The sequence below is a fragment of the Neolamprologus brichardi genome, chromosome 2 (genome assembly GCF_056152115.1).
Source record: "Neolamprologus brichardi isolate AB-2024 chromosome 2, ASM5615211v1, whole genome shotgun sequence".
Classification (NCBI taxonomy): domain Eukaryota; kingdom Metazoa; phylum Chordata; class Actinopteri; order Cichliformes; family Cichlidae; genus Neolamprologus; species Neolamprologus brichardi.
In genome coordinates, this window is record NC_142105.1 from 29,517,522 (window position 1) to 29,538,462 (window position 20,941).

Here is a 20,941-nt window from a genome sequence, read left to right on the forward strand (position 1 = left end):
CTCATTTCCAGTTACTTGATTTTTCTTGCTGCCAAGGACAGAACAACCACTGAACAGATTTATACTGCACTTATCTTTTTTCACACAGGGCCAGATGGATTTGGATAGCTTTTATCATATATGAAATAATCATTTAAACAGTGTGGTGTATTACTTAGGTTATCTTTTGTTATTACTAGTATTTGATTGATGACCTGAAACAGTTAAGTGTAACAAATGTAGAGGAAAAAAACTGAGAAATTACAAAGGAGGCGAGTACTTGTCACTGTATATGAACAGTTTTTTATGAAAAATAAAAATAAATAAATTACTTTCTTATGATCTAATATGCCTAAATATATAGACATTTTTAAGATCATATTTAAATGTTCAAAAACATACTTTTTAAACTACTGCCTATTATATGCTTAGATATAAATTAATTAAACTAAATTAAATTCATTAAAACTAAATAGCAAAATAGCAGTTAGCAATACAATACATAGCAATAAAAACCATGTTCAAAACTGGGTAAAAAATATTATTATTAATAATATTATTAGTAGTAGTAGTAGTAGTAATAATAATAATAATAATAATAGCAATAATTTATTACTATTATTATTGTTATTGTTATTATTATTACAATGAATATGACGATGATGTCAAATATTTTAAATAACTAATAAATAATAAATCATTTTCAAATTACATACAGATGCTTTTCTGGATTGTTATGAGTCAACAGCCTGTGAACGTGAACAAAAGTTTAGGTTAAATTAGGTTAGGTTGCTGATTTAGCACAAAGACAACAACTGAAAATGCTGAAAGAAATGCAACAGGTAATTGTTTAAGTTATAGCTATTCCTGATTCATGGTAGAAAAGAAAATGGATAAAAAGGTTTAGAGATTAATAAAGATGAAAATTACTAGCAAAATACTTGCTAACGCTAACTAGCAAGTAGCGTTAGCATGCTAAGCTAGGAGTTTGTTTTTTCAAATGGCCTCTCCAGGTGCTGCGTTTGATCATGCTAATGGGAAAGCAAAGGCAAAAGCTGGGCTTAAGGACAGGAGGAGGGCTTTTGTTGCTTTTGTGGACTGACACCGAAGTTTCTACACAAAAGCTGAACTGCACTGGTGAGTCAAAGCAGCTGAGACTGCACCAAATAAAAGAGGCATAACAGGGAGACAAATGAGGATTAAGGTGGGGTTTGATCAAATATTAAAATGACAATGTCCTTGGATAAAAGGGGTTATTTTTGATGCACACTATATATTAGAAAAATGCAGTATTTTAATATCTACAGGTCATTTTATCAGGGACACTTAATTCAACTTCTTATTGATGCAAATGTCTGATGGGCAATCAAATAGCAGCAGTTGAATTTATTTAGGTGAGTAAACATGAGTCAAGATGATTATGCTGAAGTTCAAGATGAGCCTCAGGATAAAGAATGTGTTGGTATGGTTGTTGATGCCCAAGGGGCGGGTCTGAGTATTTCTGCTGAACTGCTGGTATTTTCCCACACAGTCATCTCTATGGTTTACTGAAAATGGTCCAAAAAAAGGAAAATATGAGGTGAGTGGCAGTTGTCTTGCCCAACCTTAAAGCAGATGGGCTACAGCCACAGTAGACCACACAGGGTGCCAGCTAAGAACAAGAAACTGAGGCTACAAATCACACAGGCTTACCAAAATTAGAAATAGAAGATTGGAAAAGATGCCTCGTCTGATGAGTCACAGTTTATCCTGCAATACTTGGATGTTATGGTCACAATTAAGTGTAAACAACATGAAAGCATGAATCCATCCGGTCTTGTATCATCAGTTCAGGCTGCTGGTGGTTCATTTTTTGTGGGGGGATATTTTCTTGGCACACTTTGGGATCCTTATTGCCTATTGACCATCATTTAAACACCACAGCCTGCCTGAGTGTGTCACTGACCATGTTTTTGTGACCACATTGTACCCATTCATCTGATTCTAACGCTTCCACCTAGATAACATTCCATGTCACAAAGCTCAGTTTATCTCAGACTGTTTTTCTTTAGCCATCAGAATTGTTGTCTGAAGACCAACAAGGATACCCAATGGATTTACTTTGCCAAATGGATCATCACGGCCTTGCCGTATTGGTCCATTTGATCAACCTTTGTTGTTATTATTTATTTTATTTTATTTTCAGTTGTTACACACGGGACAGACGTGACTGAGGGATAGGAAAGGGAGAAAGAAAGATGAAGGAAAAGGTTTCTGACTGGTTTCTTGAACATGGCACTGTACTCAAATGACATCAACAGTCATCAGGTCTCAGTGCACTAAAGCATCTTTGGGATGTGGTGGAACAGCAAATTTGCACTGTGGATGTGCCAATTCTGCAGCAATTATGGGACACTGTCACGTCAATATGGACCAAAAGCTATGAAAAATGATTTCACCGCATTGTGGAGTCTATGCTACAAAGACTTAAAGCAGTTGATAAGTGGATACTAACTTAAAATAAAACTTCAATGGATTTTTATTGTATCAATTGAAGCTATAAATTATATCATAAATGTTAAGTCTCTACATAAATTAACTTAATCTTCAGGATCTGGTGAAGAACATTTTATCAATAGATGATTAATTGGTTACCAATAATTTATTACTGAACAATTATTGTTAGTGCCTCCAATCTAATTTTACTGCAGTATAAAGATAACTAACAGGAAGCTAGTTGTCCCAGCAGCTCTTGGAACAAAGGCTAATGTTTTGTTGTATTGATCCAGTTAATTGCACAGTTGCAGCGGCTGGCCCCTGGTGTGCAGGGATTCAAATGGAAGCCCTCCAACCTGGTATGTGCACACAAATATAGACATATACACATAACTGGAATCTCTGTGCACTACATCGTCTCTTTTCTTGCTACATCAGCCCTTGCCCATTTGAAAGAGAGCATGTTTCCCTATGTGTGGCCATGTAATGAGCCTGACCCTGAGGAGCTGAGTGCCTTCACAGATCTGTATGGTTCCCTCAGATTGCTTCTATCTTTTCAGGTAGAAAAACAACCCAGATGAATTCTGAAATGCATTTTTTTTCTTGTTTTTCAGTCGTAATACAAGTAGTGTGAGTCACATGTTTTGTTTTTTTTTAAATATCTTGCAATGTACAGGTAAAAGACACAAGACACTGCACTTCAGAGTGGCAAGCCCATCTAGAGGCATTCCTGCGCACATTCATTTTGGCTAATGCCGGGGTATGAACAGATCTGTTTCCCCATCTCGAGTCACACGTTAAGCTTCAAGCAAAAAAAGTTTACATCTTTCTTATTTTTCATAGATACAAATCCACCTCAAACTCAAAATCAACCAGAAGACCTCGCTGCGGGAATTTAGGTACGAGTGCATCGATGTATATCATAGCTTCTGTTTTTGAAAGCTTGTTAGAACATCTCACAATTAATGACTTTGCTTTTGGTTCATTAAGGATCTCACTTCATAAACAGAATTTAGCTTATTATTTTTGAGTAAGTTTAAAAGGTAACTGCAATATAAAAAGTTGAAGCAAAAGACTATTGCCGTAGATCATTGTAATCGCCTCGAGTGGTTTGTCTTGGAGTAAAAACATAAAAACAAGACAAAAGGCTGACTGTGCTAAACCCTCTTGACTGGAGTCTGGATTATAAATTAAAAAGGAATGAAAATATCCGTCTCTGTTTTATGAACTGCTGACATAGTCATCTTGCGTTCTTGCAGTGTCAAGGTCAAGAGAAGAGTTGCACTGGCGGACCAACTGTTACTGACCCTGGACGTCACCTGTTCTGCACCGTCAGTAATGCCGCTTTTAAAGGTTCGACCGGAATAAGTGCCTTCTATTGATCTGTCTGATTTTCTCTTCTCCCCTTGAATTTAAAGGCCTCCGTGCTGTGTGAAGAAAGGGTGCTGGTGTGTGAGAGGACACCCTGCTATAGGAGGCAGGTTGCCACTCAGCATCCCACCACAAACCATGGAGCAGGGCCTCTTTGGGGATCTGAGTGTTCAGGTGGTTACACTCCTGACCCCCTGTCTGCTGCCATACCCCAATGTGGCAACAGAACTTACTCACATACAAATATCCTTTTCATGTTTTATCACACATTTGTACCACACAGTCTCATTTCCTGTCATGGTAGGCAAAGGAATTGAATACAAGGGGAAATTCAGACTAGGGCCTGACTCATTTCAGGGGTATTTGGGCATCTGATTTGGATTAGTCTTCCTTGACATGTTTCCATGTGTTGGTATACAACCCCAGTAACATTCCTGTCACTGGGCCCTCTGGCTTCTTTCAAAAACTTCCTGCTGTTCTGGACTGTCAAGAGCTGGGACTATATAGACTTTACTGCTCTTCTTTCAAAGGTAATCACTGCTGGGAACAACATGTTCTGATGTTCAGGGTGTATTTTACTTCTTTTTGCTGAGAGGTTTGATTTCCCAATAAAAAAGTGTAAAACGAACCTGACGTAGGTCCAAAGACCGGAACAGTTAATCCTGTCCTTACAGGACATTAGACATTGAAACAATTATAACTTGGATTTGTTACCTTTGTTAAAGAAAACTAATTTCAACCACCTGCATGGGTTTATGAGAGAATGAGCCCAAGCCTGAGGCTGCTAATTAAGACTTTTATGGATCTCATAAGCCCAACATTTGAATGGGAAAGGCAAAACCAAACAGAACAATGGATTTAGAACATATAACATAAACAAAAGCATTAAGCACTAAAAGAAAATGGACTACAGAATTTACTTTCTGTCACAACACAGTGGTTGTCCCTGCACTCTAAAAACCTGCCTCATGAGAATCGGGTTCATCTGCAACTAATATGCACTTGACATTTATTTCCAATACAAGATTTAGTGCTCCAGTCACGCTGCAAAATATTCTCATAGCAGCGATTCCAGTTGTGGAGAAAGGGTTTGACCTAACTGTCTTTCTTACCCATGAATTACTGTGCTTTTCTTAAAGTAATATACTTAAAAGTTTGTTTTGTTTTTCTCAGAAGGATTTACATAATATTTCATGCTAATAGCTTTTGGGATGAGCAGTGTTTCATTTTTGTTTCATTGATATTGTCACAGTGACAGTGCAAAAAGCATGTGGAATGTGAACTGTTTGCAACGTGCAGACTGAATGTTTGACTTGATGGCAGTGCCGGATAAAAAGACAGGACAACCAGAGTTGCTGCAAATCTATCAGGACCTGTTTTGTTGCAAAATATTCAGCAGTCGGGTTTAAATTTGGACCAAACTGATGGACATACAGGCAGCAGCATTATAGTTTCCCAAAATGTATTTTGCAAATTAGTTCTATATGGCATATTTGAACAGATAAGATCATTTGACTTGCAGAAGAATAGTCTTATAAATATTATATGGTTTCTCCTGTCAATGAGTACCTAACAAGCAGGACGCTCTTCTCTAAAAAAGACCAAACTGTCTTTTTGTGTCTAGACAGCAGTCCAGTAAAATGAGCCTAATTTAAGTCTTTATTAACCATTTAGTCATTTAGATTTTATTTTAAGCAGTAGCAGCAGGTATTTAAAACCTTACCCCAAAGAGAGCTATCAAAAAGAAACACTGGAAGCTACATTTTAAAAAGACTTAACAGTCGCTGTTTTGCACACAAGGCAGACTGGAGCAGTGTGATTAAACGCACTCATGTGGTGATAACAGTCAAAATGCGGCCCTTTTATCAGAAACTGCTCTTTCACAATAAGTGTCTCCCCCTGTGTATACAATAAATCATAACTACAAACAAAACCGACAGTCTGTATTAATCAGCAGTAGTCTATCCATTCACATTTACACAATGAAACCTGAAAACGCCCCGTAATCCATTCTGCTTCACACTGTCTCTGACTATTTCCATCTTCCATCAACATTTATCTTATTTAAGAAGTTTGATTTGGGATGAAAAGAGACACGTTTGACACGTTATTTTTTAATGCTTACATAAAAGGCTGCAATAAATAAATAAATTCCCTTACAATTAGCTGCCCAACCCAGAGGTGTGTCTTTAATTGCCAGCATGTTAGATACATGTTATGCTGGTTGTAACCCATGTGTGGCTTCATGCAAACACTGTTTTCTTCTTAAAATTCTTATCTCAAGTAACTCCCACTGTATCCATCTTATTATTTTCTTTACTTTGGCGTAAATGTTTCAACATCCCCTGCAGATCTTGTGTATAGCGGCGGTACTGTGTACACAGTAGAGAAAGACAGCTGGGTTGATCCAGAGCAGGAATCAAGTCTTCCCACAGTGCAGCAGAGTCTCCTGCTTTTCTTCTTCTTACAGCATAGTGACCCCTTCACCTCCCAGCTCACTGATCTTATGGGTGAGGAACCGCAGCGGCATGTACAGTCACAAAACCCTACACCGTAGACAGCCTGCCTTTCAGTTTTCCAATGCAAACATGCAAATTGTTGATCATTCAGCCACCGAGATGTTGATAGAGCTCCACCTGGAGGATATTCTGAACAACAACAGGCAGGCCCTCGTAGCAGCCGTGCAGACTGAGCTGAGGAACACACTGAAATCACAAAATCACAGAAAAAAGGCATGACAAAGACATACACGCACATGCACAAACACACTAAGTGTCCTACTTCTTTTACTTAAGAGTTTTTAGTCCTGTAATGATAACTATTGCAGTCCATTATCAGAAAATGAATCAGCAACAGTTTTGATCACTGACAGCTTTTCTCTCTTTTCACTAACTATGGATTGAATTGGTTATGCAATTAAGCATTACCCTATAGATAGATTGTGATGGTTGTTTTACATTCATTTCTAACAGTTATTGACACCAGAAAAAAAGTAATTGTGTATGTTTGTGTGTATCCTTAAGCAACAAGAGAAGCTGCATGCAGCTGCTGAGGTAATTCTCAGTTCGTCCATGAGTATCGTGAGCAGCAGCAGTAGCATGGACTTCAGAAATGCCTGTCTGAACCGCATGAAGGTGTGGAAAAACTGCTTGTCTCATGGTGTGATGCAGAACCTGAATACTGTATTCAGAGGCGTTGACAACGTGTTAGGTTTGTGTTTGTCAGGTACATGACACACATGAGTTGGCAGCCTCCCTCCGTGAATCACTGTCGAGAGTGACATCGTGGAAATTCGTTCCCAAGGCAAAGTGCTTTTCTACTAAGGTGAGTGAGACGCTTGCTTTCCGCCAGCACCACCCAGTTCCTATAGCAGCTCCTCATTACCACTGTACCTCTTACACTGAACCACAATTTGATGCAATGTCATTGTTTTAACAGATGGAAGTACATCCTGAAAATGATGAGCCCACCACAGCAGAAATCTGAGAATCTCTGTGTTTATCTTAAGAGTTCTGTTGTGGTTAAAGACTGCGGAGGCAGCAGAAGAGGGGTTTGAATGTGTTTAAAAAATTTAAAGTGCACCAGTTGTGCTGCCAAAAGCAACATCTGTTTAACCCATAATTTTAAAAGTACAGTTGTTGTTATAGCTTGGTTGCACCGGTTTATTTTTGTAATGATATTCCAAATTGATCTCAGTTTTTTTCTTTTCAATGGTTATACCCATAGAAAATTGTCTGTACCATATATCTATTTAGGATGTGAGGTGAAAGAGCCTCTCTTTTTACCTACATCACCATGGTAACCTGGAAAAAAAGCCCTAAAATCAGAGGCAGTGATACCTTTGTATTCGTCACAGATAGCCAGAAGAATGCCTGTGAGATCTTTGATGAGTATCTGTTGTTGAGATATCTCCCTAAACTGGCAAGATTGAACCCTGAAATAGCCCCAGTTCAGATACTCTTCCGTGAAACATTGGCATTCATCACCAAGAACTGTGCAATCAATACAATCAATTTCACTTTGATCTGGTGGCAAACAAAAGTGATTTTCACATCTTTTGGCTATGCGCCAGTATGTATGAATATTTAAAATTTGTAAAATGTAAAGTTTCAGAGCTCTAACATGCATCCATCCTATTAGAAATAAACAACAGCATTAAAATAATTAACTTGAGTTCAAATGTTTATTTTACCACTTTGTGTGCTAAATGCAAGATTAAAAATTATCTGTTGAATTAATTTCCTGTCTTATTTCTAATAGTTTTGCATTTTACTTTTGTATTCTTTATAGAATTTGGTCACTATATTATCATTATCTTATATCATTTCTGATAGGAGTAGGTGGCACTCATAGGGATCATTTTATGCAGAAGAAGAGTCATATGAGCAACCTCAACAAATAATACAATTTGAAATATTATCTAAATTTAGAAAAACAAAACATTAATGATCATATAATTAAGGTAAGGCTATAAATCGGTAAGGATGCAATTTTGCGCATTCTTATCTGATGTATGCAGTTCTTTAGACCGCAGTTGTTTCTAGAGTGCAAACTAGTCTTAATAGATATAAAAACAGACAATAGGTGTTATTGCAAAAATGAGTCTGTTTTGTGTAACCTGTTATTGCGTATCGTAACAAGTTCCTAATGTGTGGGTATGTGTGCATGGACAAAAAAATGTTAGTGTGTAGCAGTGTTTATGAGTGTGACAGGTTGTTGTTTTTGCACTGATGATGCACTTTGTAAGGTGAGGGGGTAAAAAGTCCATGGGTTTAAAGAATCCTTTTTGATACTGGTAGCCCTGTTCCTGCATCTGCTGATAGATATCTTCAATCAATGACGGGCTGCTGCTGCTGATCTTCTGCAAGGACACAACTGCCCACTCCAGAGACTTCCTGCCAGCAGCAGAGCAGTATCATTAACACACACTGCACACCTGTAAAAAGATCTGAGAATTGTGTTACCCAGACCAGTGCTATCCGATAGTTAATGTGTTATCCAGTGATTCCCAGACAACCATGGAGCAGACAACCAGATGATTAAATAAGTATAAATAGATAGTTTGTTGCCATGTGTCTGACCATTATTCAGATAGAATTCGTGCGTCCTTTGTTTTTAATTGTTATTGGATGATTAAACGGTGGGGCGTTTGCGTTTTTCTGCTTCTGAAGTGGGACACTGAAAAAGTTTGAAAACAACTAAGTTACCAGGACAGGCTTTTATTTTTGTGGGACCGCCAACTTCCGTTTATTACTGTTACGAAGGTGACGTACATTCCGGCCGCCAACACGAACAGCGCTTTTTCGCGGTAAAATGAAACAGGCATCAGGTTGACCATTATTATTTAGCTTCTGCTGTCTAACAGCTAACCGCCTGTAGGTAGCATTTAGAAGCCGTGTAGTTAAAACAAAACTAGGGTCGGCAGCATTGTCGCGAAGTAAGAGTAAAGCTAACGTTAGCAGCTATCATCACAACATTGGAGCTTTTGACGTTTTCCACAACGTAGTAACTGTGTATCATAAAACCATGTCGCTAGTAACTACAGAGAGCTTAAAGACTGAGCTGGAAATATTCGATATACCCTATCAAGATGATTCCGTCCTCGACAAAAGTAAGTTGCTAACTAAGATGACCGTTTTCCTCGTATGGATTGAAGCTTTACACGGGAGAGTGTGTTAGCAAAGAAGCTAAGTGCATTATCACTGTAATCATCGAGGACTCTACCGTACGCAGGATAGCAGTAATGTAGTGTTGTGACATGTAGTTTAAGCTGTTGTCATCAGTCATAATATTTATATACCCATGTGCATGCGCTTTTGTTAGTTAAAGCTTTTAATTAAAATAGCATTTTTCTTCTTGATAACTTACTTTCACAAGTCAAGTAAATTAGAAATCTGCTTTTTTTGTTTTGATTTCATTGATACGTCTTTTATAATTACTAAGATCAATATAAAGATCAAGAACAGTAATTATTCACTGCAAGTTGTGTCCCACAAAATTAATTCACATTGTACTTGCATCTAGTATTTTCTCAGACACTCAGATTAAATCCTAGGTTGTTTTCCCTCATTTCTCCTCCATTTCAGTGGTGGAGCAGTGTATTTGTAACAGACTGCAGGCACAAGAGATACTGCATGAGTGGGTTGCCTATAGCGCCACAAAACAAGGCGTGAAGCTCACCATGGACACTCTGGAGCAGTTTGAACATGAGGTAGCAGGACCACAGATTTTAATATGCATTACAAATTACTTATTAAATATGCAACAATTTAGTCATTCTCTGCTCCTTATAAATGCAGCATGTTTGTCATCTTGTAGGTTTTGAACAAGAGGATCAAATCCAGAAAAACCTCCCGAAAGGAAGAAGCCTCCAGTAGAATGAGAGACATTAGCATGATTGATGATTTGTATCCTTCACACTGATGCTTGAGCATAAAGACCCGTCCATCTGCACTGTGCAATGTGTTTTCTTTGATTTATGTCTGCTAATGTTGTTGTTGAGTCATAGACTTTGACAAAATGAATCAGAATAAGAGCTGAGGAAGAGGAGGAGGATCTCTTAGAATTTTACTCTACTCCTGCTAAGGTAACCAAACACTTGTCAGCAGCAGAGCGTTATCTAATCTGAACAAAAGAAATACATTTTCGTAACTTTAAAAAAAATGTATCCATTTATGCTTTAGGTTTTTTGTAATTCGTGGGTCTCCCGCAGAGTGAGTTTGAGTCTATGTAGACAGACAAGATCCTAACTGTGTTTGTTCCTGTCGGTACAGGGCTCTCAGAAACGACCTCTGACGACACCAGAGCGTCCTCATTCAAAGAGAACTGCAGCTCTGATGGCCAGCCCGAGCATACTGCTGTCTCCAGCCAGCTTCTCTCCCAAGTACTCTCCACCCCATGCTGCTCTGATTTTTTTTGAAAACATGAAAATTATGCTCTCTGGTTGAGTTAAAGTTAAAAAAGAAAACTTTTTTAAAGTTAAACTTTTGTATTTGCATCACTGTCACTTTAAGTGACCTTCTCCCCTTATCTCTTTGGAAGTGCGACACCCTCACAGAAGTACAGCCAGCGGGGAGGAAAGGGAGAGGTGGTGGCCACGTTTGGGGCTGTGCAGGGCACCCGTTGGGTGGGCAGGAAAGATCCAGGTGCAGGCGTCCAAGTTGAGATATTGGAAGGACCGGAAGATTCCCTTAACAGCAGCTACAAATACATGTTCCAGAGGCTGCGAGATGTTCGAAACGGTACATAGCTGCACACACTTGATTAAAGATTTCCTGTATGTTTGGGTGTAAATAATAAAAAAATAAATATACCCCAAAACATTTGAATAATATTTTTTTCTGGGTCTTTCCCAGTGTTGACAGAGAAGATTGAGGAGCTAGGAGAAGGACTCAGGACTCACTTCAGCATTGAGGAGTTCTCCCCCGTCTCTCTGCCTGCCCAGGTACAGAAGAGATGACACCTCTGGAAAACTTTTAAATTAAAGATTCATCCCCACTGCTTAAACAATAAATTATTAAATAATAGTACATTGCTATAAAATGTTACGTTACATCACTGAATTGTTTTCTCTTAAAATCATATATACTGAGGAGTAAAATCAAACCTGCTTATTTGTTTGATTAAAAGTTAACTTCTTTCTTGGGTTTGCGTCTTCTTCCCTCCAGGACAGTATAACTGTGCTAGGACAGATTTGCTGTGACAGTAATGGCAAACTGAATGCACAGTCAGTCCTGCTAGAGGCTGGACCAGAACAAGGCGGTCAGCAAGTACCCGTTGACCTATCGGAGCTTAAAGAGTATTCCCTTTTTCCTGGTCAGGTGAGCTGAATGAAATAGCTTACTTTGACAGATGAAACTAGAAATGGGTATGCCAGTGAGGTCCTTCCTAATGACCAGTCGGTGGTTTCTCCTTTGCCTGTGCACTGAGCTTATGTGCAGCAGGTTATATGGCCACCAAGAGTAACAGAGCATGCCAAGGACATGGGCTTGAGACTGACCCGGTGTCTGACCGAGAGCTCTGACAGTTTTTCCCCTCGTAAAAATAAACTTTCAGAACTTTAGGAAACCTTTTATCAGCAGAAGCATGTAGCTTCATGTTTTTGCAGCTCTTTCCAACAAACCCACATGTAAGAAAACATTTATCTAAATGCTCCTGTTCTGTTTTTTTTAGGTGGTGGTGATGGAGGGTATGAACACTACAGGAAGAAAACTGGTGGCTTCCAAATTCTATGAGGTCGGTTCTAAGTTGTTGGCTTTAACACTTTTTGCCTGTTTGTGAAAACTCTTGTAACGTTGTTGTGCTTTTAGGCTGTTCCTCTACCGTTCTACAGTTCTGACATGAAAATGGAGACAGATGAGGGTAAGATCTGTCTGATCAATTTTTCAGATTTAGCTTGAACTTAAAGCCATCTTCTTACACTCCACACTCTTCATTTGTTGCAGAGCCACTGAATGTACTGGTGGCCTGTGGACCGTACGCTCCCTCTGACAGTCTGACCTTTGACCCCCTGCTGGACTTAATCAATGTTATTGTCAGGGATCGTCCTGATGTCTGCCTGCTGGTACAGTCTCCCTTGTTGTTCCATCATAAAACAGACACTATCCATGACAGAATTTCCACTAAAGCTCACATACACACTGTCAGGAGTGTATTTATGAGGGAGACAGTCCTCCCATGACTCTGTGTTTTGTCTGGTTTTCCTATTTCTTGTTTCTCTTCCACAGCTGGGCCCATTTGTGGATTCCAAACATGAACAGATTGAGGTCAGTGGGACAGAGACCGGGTTTTTCTTGTTTTTGAGTGTGCACGACACAAGGGGGAACCTTTCATGTGCATTTTTGCACGTAAATTTTGTTGGGCATCACACACACAAAAAAAAACTTAGAGCCTGAGTCAAAAGATTACAATGATAACAATGGGTCAAGTTTCCTCTGTCAAGGCATGTGGTCCAATAGATAAGTGAACTGTTTTCAAAAGGACTACCATTCATAGGGAACAATTATAAGCTCCTGAACAGGATTTAATTTAACGATCAGTCAAAGTAAAATGTAAAGGTTAAAAAATCAAGTGAAAATGCTTTAAAAGCGATATGTGTGTAGACAAAAACTAATAGGTGTCACTTGCTGAATAAAACTTCTGTGTTATCCTTTAGGATATAACACTTAACCCACAAATAAGACGATTAGTTTCAGTGTTATTGGGTCTGGAAATAAAAAGCGTACCACTGGATTGACCACAATAACAGATCAATGAAACCGACAGGTGCAGTATAGCAATCACAGAAAGGTTTTTTTTTTCATCATAGAATACCGTCTACTCGTACATGTTTTGCATAGAAGGATCTAATTTGAGCTTCTATATCCAAATTTGCAGTATGAATTCATTCATACTCAACGTGTTTGTTTGTTTGTTTTTTCTTTCTTTGTCATCTCCACGTGTTTCTTAAATAGAAAGGCCAGGTGACTGAGACTTTTGAGAACATTTTCACCAGATGCATTGAAAGCATCGTGGATGGGACCAGAAGGTATGTGTTGTCTAATCAAAGCTCAGAGTCAGACAGCTTTGGAATCACCCTATGCATGTGACTTCCTTTGTGATGTTAAATTCAGTATCCATGTGTGACCTTTTCTGCAATTTTCCAAAAGTTACAGGTTTTTTCGCTTTAGTTTTAAATCTGTGCCTTAAGGACATTATAGCTGCAACCCCCTCTGAAACCCTGCGACTTAACCTGCATGCAATTGCAATTGCACATGAAATTTGTCTTTCTTGTTTCTGCGTTTAATTACATATATGTCTGCATAAACTATGTCATCACATTATACAAGTAAGTTAAGACAGAGGTCAGTCACACTGTAACGATTCGAGGTTTGTTTGTTTGGTTGGTTGTTTTTTAAATTGTGCTTTCCTCCTGTTCAAATCAGATTTTCTTTACAATGAAGCCTCGTGTTTTCTCGTTTTCTTTAATCCAGTGTTGGCTGTCAGCTGGTGTTTGTGCCTTCTCAGAGAGACATCCACCACCATTTCATCTACCCACAGCCTCCGTTCAGCCTGCCCCACCCCGGCAAAGAACAGACCCAGGTTCGACACTGTTGTTGCATGCTGATGAGCACATGCAGCAGATTTCTGAGCACTCGTGGCAAACCTTATTTTAATAGTGCAGCATTATTTGTCCTTAATATGGTTTTCAGTCCCAGAGATGTCATGCGTAAGTGTCAGGTTATTTAATGTTTGTCTTCATGCTTTGCAGCGTGTCACCCTGGTCCCTGACCCCTGCACCCTGCTGATTGACGGGGTGACTATTGGCTTGACATCAACTGACATCCTCATCCACATGGGTGCAGAGGAAATCAGCTGGTGAGTGAGGCTGTTTTCTAATTTGCACCAAATTCTGACATCAAGGTGGCAGATCAGAAACACCAAAGTGAGTTACTGACCTACATTTTTATGCAGATTTATAAGGAACAGGGCTGACCGTTTTCTTAAATTATTCACATGATCATATTTTCCAATGAAGGTCATCGGTGTGCATAGTTGAAATCGATGTTTTGCATTGCAGTGGAACCGGCTCAGACAAATTCTCACGTATACTGAAGCACATGCTCACACAGCGGAGGTAAATCCTGTAGGAGTTCAGATCTATTTATTTATTTGAGGTCACGTATTATTAGTGATCGTGTCCATGTTCTCATGTCCAGTTACTACCCACTGTATCCGCCTGCGGACGAGGTAAATATGGATTATGAGAAGCTCCAGAGCTTCGGCCAAATGCCGCTCACCCCCGACATCCTTGTTGTTCCCTCTGAAATGCGCTACTTTGTAAAGGTAAACAACTCGTCTTCCCCTTGACATCCTATATATACACATTTATTGAGATAATTGATTGCAGGATCATCAGTTATTGTATTGATAATATAAAGTAAAACATGTTTTGTTTTGTTTTTTAACACGTGACTCTTTTTTTGATGAGTTTTTACGAGTGTTATGTCATTTAAAATCTCCTCCCATATTCAGGACGTGGTCGGCTGTGTATGTGTCAACCCTGGGCGGCTGACCAAAGGCCAGGTGGGCGGGACGTACGGGCGGCTGCTCATCCAGCGCAGCCCTCAGTCAGAAGACAGGAAGAGGGTGAGCCCATGTTTGACTGCTCAGGTGGTGAAAATATAACAAGAGTGCAGACTTTCACTTCTAATTGTCACCAGAAATGAGCTGGTTTAACCAGGACCAGCTGTGCTACAGGCATGCTGCTGGAAAACCATTTCAAATTATTTTGTATATTGGTTTATTTTTATACCTTGAACATGTTGAAGTGTACTGTGCTCATAACTGATGGATTATCAGTCAAATACAGCAGCAATAATTTCTTTTTCAACAAATTATTGTTGCCCTTTGTACAGCTTTTGTAACATTGTGTCTCTTCCACTTAAGTTTTATTGTTGTCCAGATTTTTTATGTTCCTGTGCCTCTAACAGGAGGAAAAAGTAACACGCTGAAAAATCCTGTTGCTTTTGTAGCTCAAAATGAAAATAATTTTGTGTTTGCAGGGAAGTCTGAGTACAGTCTGTATTCCAGTTTAAGATTGTAACATTCAAAAAGGCCTTGAATTAAAACAAGAAGAAATAAAACAGTTATTAAATAGCCTGTTGTTTCTGTTTTTAATGCATTATTATAAAACTAATTATAATACTCTGCAGTACTTTATTTTGAATGTGGTTTTGTCTCTTTTAACTTGCACAGCAGTACATTTAGTCATAAAAATGATCAAACTCATCAGAGTCATTTGGGTCCTCCGTCTTCGACTTGTCGTGCTCCACTTGAAAAATTCCCATGTTGTGAAAACTCGCTGGAAAATAAATTGAGCATCAATCAGAAGTCCTGCAGCCTTTCTAATGTTACTGTAAACACTGGTTATACTGTACCTTTGGGCTTCTCTTCACCTCTCAGATGCTTTTCTCTACAAGGTAAAGGAAAAGTAAGAGGCACGTTTCACTTTGTAATTTGAGTCAGTCAGTTGAAAGAGTACTTACTTTTGCTGAGTTTCTTCTTGAGGCGCAAGAAGGTTCTCAATATCCTCTTCATCACTGACTTCGTTTGAGTCATCATTATCAGATCCTGTTTTACCCTCTTCCTGTTCCTGAGCTGCCTCCTCGGTTATAATCTGTGTAGATCTAAAAACGGGATTACATTAGATTTTTTGTGATGATGTCAGTGAGGAATATTTCAATCCTTCACCATCTTACCTCTTTTCTTGTGGTGTGACGATGCAGTCGTCCGAATCTATCTGATCTTCCTCACTCCCGTGTTCCTCTTCCTCTTCGCTTTCGTCATCCTGGTGATTCAAGTCCTCATCATCTTCTTCTTCACTGCCTTCACTTCCATCCTCTTCGTCCTGAGAGGAGGCAGCACCCTGTTTTCTGTTCTCAGTGCCTTCGTTCTTCAGCCTGATTGACTGTTCTTCACCTCCCTGCTCCTCCATTTCATCATCTGTCGATGTCTCTGCTTCCTCCTCTGTTGCGTCCTTGGCAGAAGCACCATCACCTTGTTTGATATCATTGTCATCTTGTTCTTTATCTGTTTGACTCTTCTCTTTTTCTTCACCGTCTTCTTTAGCTTCCAGGTTTTCCTCTGTCTTATCTTGAACTTTTTCTCCTGTGCTGCTTTGCTCAGCACTGCTACTGTCCTGCTCTTCTACTTCACTGGCATCATCGTTTTTATCCTTTGCACTGTCACTTTCTGATTCCTTCTCCCGCTGTTTGTTTGTTTTCTCTTCATGATTTTGATTTCCTGCTTTTTCACCCTCGTATGCTTCATTCAAACTTCCTGACTCCTCACCTGTGTCCTGACTCTCTGAGTCACCTCCCTTACTCGCAGTCCTTTCTTCTGCCTCCTGAGATCCTGGTGATTGAACAGAAAGATCCCCACTTCTCTTTGTCCTTCTCCTACAGCTCCTCAGGCTTTTCTCTGAGGAGGCGTTGCTTTCTGAACTTTGGGCCACTTTAACTGAGGGAATGTGAATGGGGCTCGAATTCCCAGAAAACCTAAAAGATGGAAGAATGGATGAATGAATTTGCCAGTCTAAAACAGTAATAAGTATTAAGAAATAAAGCAAGAGGAGAACACTTCCTCTACAGCATGTACCGTTTAACTAATACATATTTTTTAAAACTTAAAAATTAATTTATATAAAATTAGGAGGTAACAAGAACGTGATGTTTTCTATAAAATGTGGTTTAGTGCTAAGTTGTTAGTATGACTGTCACACGCCGTCAAATACTATCCCCAGCTTCATGTCCAGCCAGTTTGACCTTTACTGTCATTCCTGTGCTCTCTTTTCCTGCAGCTTCTGTCTGTGCTGTGATCAAAGGCAAGTAATTGCACCAGAAAGATTAGGACACACATAAATCAACTACATTTTTTCTTTTAAAGGAGACAGGAATGCGCCTATAAATTGAGGGGGGTATTGATGAAGGGTATTCAGAACACATTTAGCAGACAGGTGCAGCATGAAGGGAAGAAGCTAAGGGGAGATGATACATCAGTGGGATCCAATGAATTCAAAGTCACATCTACAAGAATGCTGCTTACTCCTGAGAGCGGCATCTCTCTCTGTCTGAAGAGGCATGCTGTTTTCTTCCTCCCTTCTCCTTCCCCGCCTTTTTGCTGGAATCGTTGCCACTCTCACTGCTCTCACTGTGACTGCTGGACAGACGGACTAGATACAGAATGTACGAACACAAAACATGTCCACACACATGCTGAATACGCACAAAGACTCATGTGAGAAAAGTATTTATTTTTGTGTATTCACCTGGTTTAACATCTAACTCGTGGGACGAACGACTGCTGCTGCTTCTGATGCTCCTCTCCCTCTGTGAGCTCAGCACTCGGCTCATTTTATCCTCCTCTCCTACAGTCTGCGAAACCCTTGAGTCACGTAAAGGCTCCTCCATATAAAGCTGGCCCCACAGGGCCTCGGAGTATGATGGAGTTCCAGTTGCACCAGCAGGCTGGTACCAGGGGTAGTCAGGCTGTAGGGAAGCCCTGCCTTGTAGATCCTGCCTGTGCCAGGGATGATGGTGCTGTCCGGGTGCGGAGGCGGGATAGTAAAGGGGATATGGGTGAGGAATGATGGGTGGAACTCTGGTAGGAAATCTGGCTATCTGGGATTGACTGCAGCTCAACCAGGAGGACTGCGTGTGGGGAAGATGGGAGGAGCCATCTTGGTTGTAGTCAGAGTAACCTTGAGGTGTAGCAGTTTTTTGTGGCTCCGTGGGTGGACCTGAAAACAAGGACACATGTTAGACTGGTGTTTGTCACACAAACACAGGACTTTAAATAAAATATTTGAACACCTCAATCTTCAAGATAACACATGAGACCAGATTATTACCACTAAACAATAAATGTGATCTAGTCATTTCCTAAAGCGAGCCCCACAGCATAAAGACTTACCTGCAGAAGATTTCATCACGTCCGTGTTCTTTAAACATGACTTCAAATAGTCGTCCATTTTCTGTTGAAGAAACAGTTTCTTTAACACACTGTCGGAAAGACATGGCATCAGTTGTAAATAAGGAAAAATGACTTTGGATTTTGGAACATGGATATTCTTAATCTCCTTGCATTTGTCATTTTGAGGTGAGAGGAAGTGGAAACATTGAAAGTGCTATCAAATACAGCTGTGATCAGAAATATACATTCACTTATGATGGGCATGAACGTCACTGTCATTTTGATTGTTTCATGATTTCTTTGAACTGTTGTGTGGAATGATTGTAAAGCATACATATTTAATACATGGTTAGATGAACCAGCAATCAACAAGCTTTTGGCATAATTATGGTTGGATATTTGACCACTCCTCTTTGCTGAATTGGTAGAGTTCATTTCAATTGGTTGGTTCCTTGCATTGACTCAACTTTCAAGCATCCATGCATTTTCAATAGGGTGGAGGTTCAGCTTTGGGAAGGCCATTCCAGAAGCTTAATGTTAGCTGGCCTTATCCATTCCAAAACCAGTTTTGATGTTAATTTGGGATCATTGTCCTGCTGGGAACACTTAACTGTGTCCAAGTTTCAACTACTTAGCTGTTCAATTCTTTAAATTGATTCTTTGAAGAATTTGGATGTAGGCATCCTTCTAAATTATTTTATCCACTTTATCCACCAATACCTGTGTCAGCAAAACAGCCCCAGAGCATAATGCTACCACCACCATGCTTTACAACAGTTTTCTTCAGTTTGAAAGCCTCATCTTTACTCCTCCAAACACGCCTGTTGTCATTGCCAACATAAATCGATCTTTGTTCTGTCTGACTATAAAACCTTGGTGTTTGACTTTTCTGTGTAAGGAGTTGCAAATTTTAGTCGGGCTTGAAGTTGTTGATTTAGTAGCAGTGGCTTCTTTCTTGGTCGGCACCCTCTCAGTCTATGGGAATGTAAAATTAGCTTAACTGTGGACAGTGACGCTGGTGTACCAGCAGTTTTCCAGTTCATGGAAGGCTTGAGCCTTTGTGGTTCCTGGATTGTTCCTGAATATCTCAGCAAAGTGAATAAATCTGAATAAATTGAGTTAAATATAACTAATTAAACTGATTATCCTGGAATCTACAGTTATTTAGAAATGGTTCCAATAGACCTTCCCAAAAAGTAAATCTACAGCTCTCCCTCTTAGCTCTTACCAAAGTTCCTTGGACTTTCCCATTGTTTGTTGAGTCTAGTGAGTCGTTTTTCATGCAGGCAACAAGAAGCTACCAGATGTGGTCAATTGTGTTAAAAGACATTGTAGAAGCTTCAGCACCATTAAAATTGAAACGTGTGTATGTATACTTTTGACCCTGTGTGGATTAGAAAAGACCTAAAATAAATTCTAACTTGTACACCCAATTCTTTAGCGTCATTATTAAAGATGTATGTTGTACAATCATTCTACCCTGGAAAAAAATAATAATTAAAAGCCCAGAATTACATTCATGCCAACGAGAGTGTATGTAAACATAACTGCAAGTAAGGCAGCAAATACTGAACCAGCTCTACATTTTGACCAGACCCTTTAATAATTTAATAATCAGCTCGCCATGCAGTGTATTATTTGTACCTTCTTCTGAGCTGCCTGTCTCTTCTCCTTAAGTTGCTGCTGCCAGCGGGGGGAGTTCTCCTCCAGGTATCTCTCATACTCCATCTGCAGGGGTCAAAGCAATAGTTTATTTTAAGAGCTTCAAGAGGAAAGAATAGATTTCTTCCAGTGTGTTTAATGGGTCTGTTTTCTGCACGTCTACACACCCGAATCACTTTCATGGCAGCATTGCGGGCCAACATCCCTTTCAGAGTGTCCTGGGCCTTCTCAAACTGCTGCAGCAGCTGCCTGTTTTGCTGCTGGGCTGTGTGCTCTCTTTCCTTCAGCTCCTGCAAGCGTTGCTGCAGGTGCATCATTCTTGAATAGGACACACACATAAAAACTTGGAGTTTAAAAAACATTTACTGAGAAAGCATCTCGCTAACTTACAGATGATCCTGAGTGTGAAGAGCTGAAGGGTCATCTTGCAACAACACCGGCTTGTTAACACTGTAAGAGAAAGCAGTCATGAAGCAGCAGGATGGTCATCTAAGCCACACACACTTTCCATCTACATACAGCCTGTTTTTCCAGAAGACATGGCAGCATCTGCTTCTTAGACTTGCCAATAAAACTAGTCTTGACTGTGAACATTACTTTTCATATAAAAACTGCATACACACTTAAATGATGTCACATTTTAAGAGTTTAAAAGATTTTAAAGACAAAATCATCCACCATTCTCTGCAAACGTGGTACCATTTAGGTGGTCTAACCTCTTATTTCCACAGATTTGTCTTTCTTTGGTGAAAGTGTTTTTTTCTGAGCAGTTCAGACGCCCAAGAGACAGCAAATTTTCCTTTGGTGCAGCCATGACTGAGGGCTCTCAGTAGATGAGGAGATTACCAGGGATTAAAGGCTGTGTTTCAACAGGGGAGGGACCAAAGACATGCTGTCCAATCAACATATCGACATGCTAATGAGGTTAAACAGCAGCGAGGTCAACTTTATTGGTAAGTGGGTAACCAAGTTATTGGAACTTGTATTTATGCAAATGTGTGAG

General features: G+C 39.6%; 3 protein-coding genes across 7 annotated transcripts; 2 read left to right on the forward strand and 1 right to left on the reverse strand.

The window, feature by feature from the left end:
• The first annotated feature begins 715 nt into the window (after window positions 1–715).
• Window positions 716–8,768, forward strand: top6bl (TOP6B like initiator of meiotic double strand breaks). Of its 5 annotated transcripts, none has more exons than XM_087850406.1 (14): window positions 716–821; window positions 993–1,116; window positions 2,748–2,813; window positions 2,893–3,014; window positions 3,131–3,214; window positions 3,298–3,353; window positions 3,714–3,785; window positions 3,873–4,068; window positions 4,232–4,355; window positions 6,177–6,335; window positions 6,436–6,557; window positions 6,849–6,959; window positions 7,036–7,149; window positions 8,649–8,768. In XM_087850406.1, the coding sequence occupies exons 1-14, from the start codon at window positions 801–803 to the stop codon at window positions 8,745–8,747; spliced, it is 1,470 nt and encodes a 489-aa protein (XP_087706532.1). In that variant the 5' UTR covers window positions 716–800; the 3' UTR covers window positions 8,748–8,768. The 5 variants fall into 5 exon arrangements, with proteins under 5 accessions (XP_087706532.1, XP_087706536.1, XP_087706555.1 ...); XM_087850410.1 differs by having other exon boundaries at window positions 7,051–7,149; XM_087850429.1 differs by having other exon boundaries at window positions 8,625–8,690.
• Window positions 8,769–9,066: 298 nt separating this feature from the next.
• Window positions 9,067–15,459, forward strand: pola2 (polymerase (DNA directed), alpha 2). Its single transcript, XM_087850439.1, has 18 exons — window positions 9,067–9,436; window positions 9,912–10,036; window positions 10,144–10,232; window positions 10,354–10,411; window positions 10,599–10,708; window positions 10,867–11,066; window positions 11,181–11,269; window positions 11,493–11,645; window positions 11,998–12,060; window positions 12,135–12,186; window positions 12,270–12,388; window positions 12,552–12,590; window positions 13,278–13,351; window positions 13,797–13,905; window positions 14,075–14,181; window positions 14,384–14,440; window positions 14,523–14,649; window positions 14,839–15,459. The coding sequence occupies exons 1-18, from the start codon at window positions 9,352–9,354 to the stop codon at window positions 14,989–14,991; spliced, it is 1,809 nt and encodes a 602-aa protein (XP_087706565.1). The 5' UTR covers window positions 9,067–9,351; the 3' UTR covers window positions 14,992–15,459.
• Window positions 15,460–15,470: 11 nt separating this feature from the next.
• LOC102782479 (uncharacterized) lies at window positions 15,471–20,752 on the reverse strand. Its single transcript, XM_006781328.3, has 11 exons — window positions 20,655–20,752; window positions 20,329–20,388; window positions 20,106–20,256; window positions 19,921–20,004; window positions 18,277–18,337; window positions 17,633–18,103; window positions 17,410–17,536; window positions 16,065–16,862; window positions 15,852–15,992; window positions 15,744–15,778; window positions 15,471–15,667 (listed from the first exon to the last, which is right to left on the reverse strand). The coding sequence occupies exons 1-11, from the start codon at window positions 20,750–20,752 to the stop codon at window positions 15,570–15,572; spliced, it is 2,124 nt and encodes a 707-aa protein (XP_006781391.3). The 3' UTR covers window positions 15,471–15,569.
• Window positions 20,753–20,941: the final 189 nt, after the last annotated feature.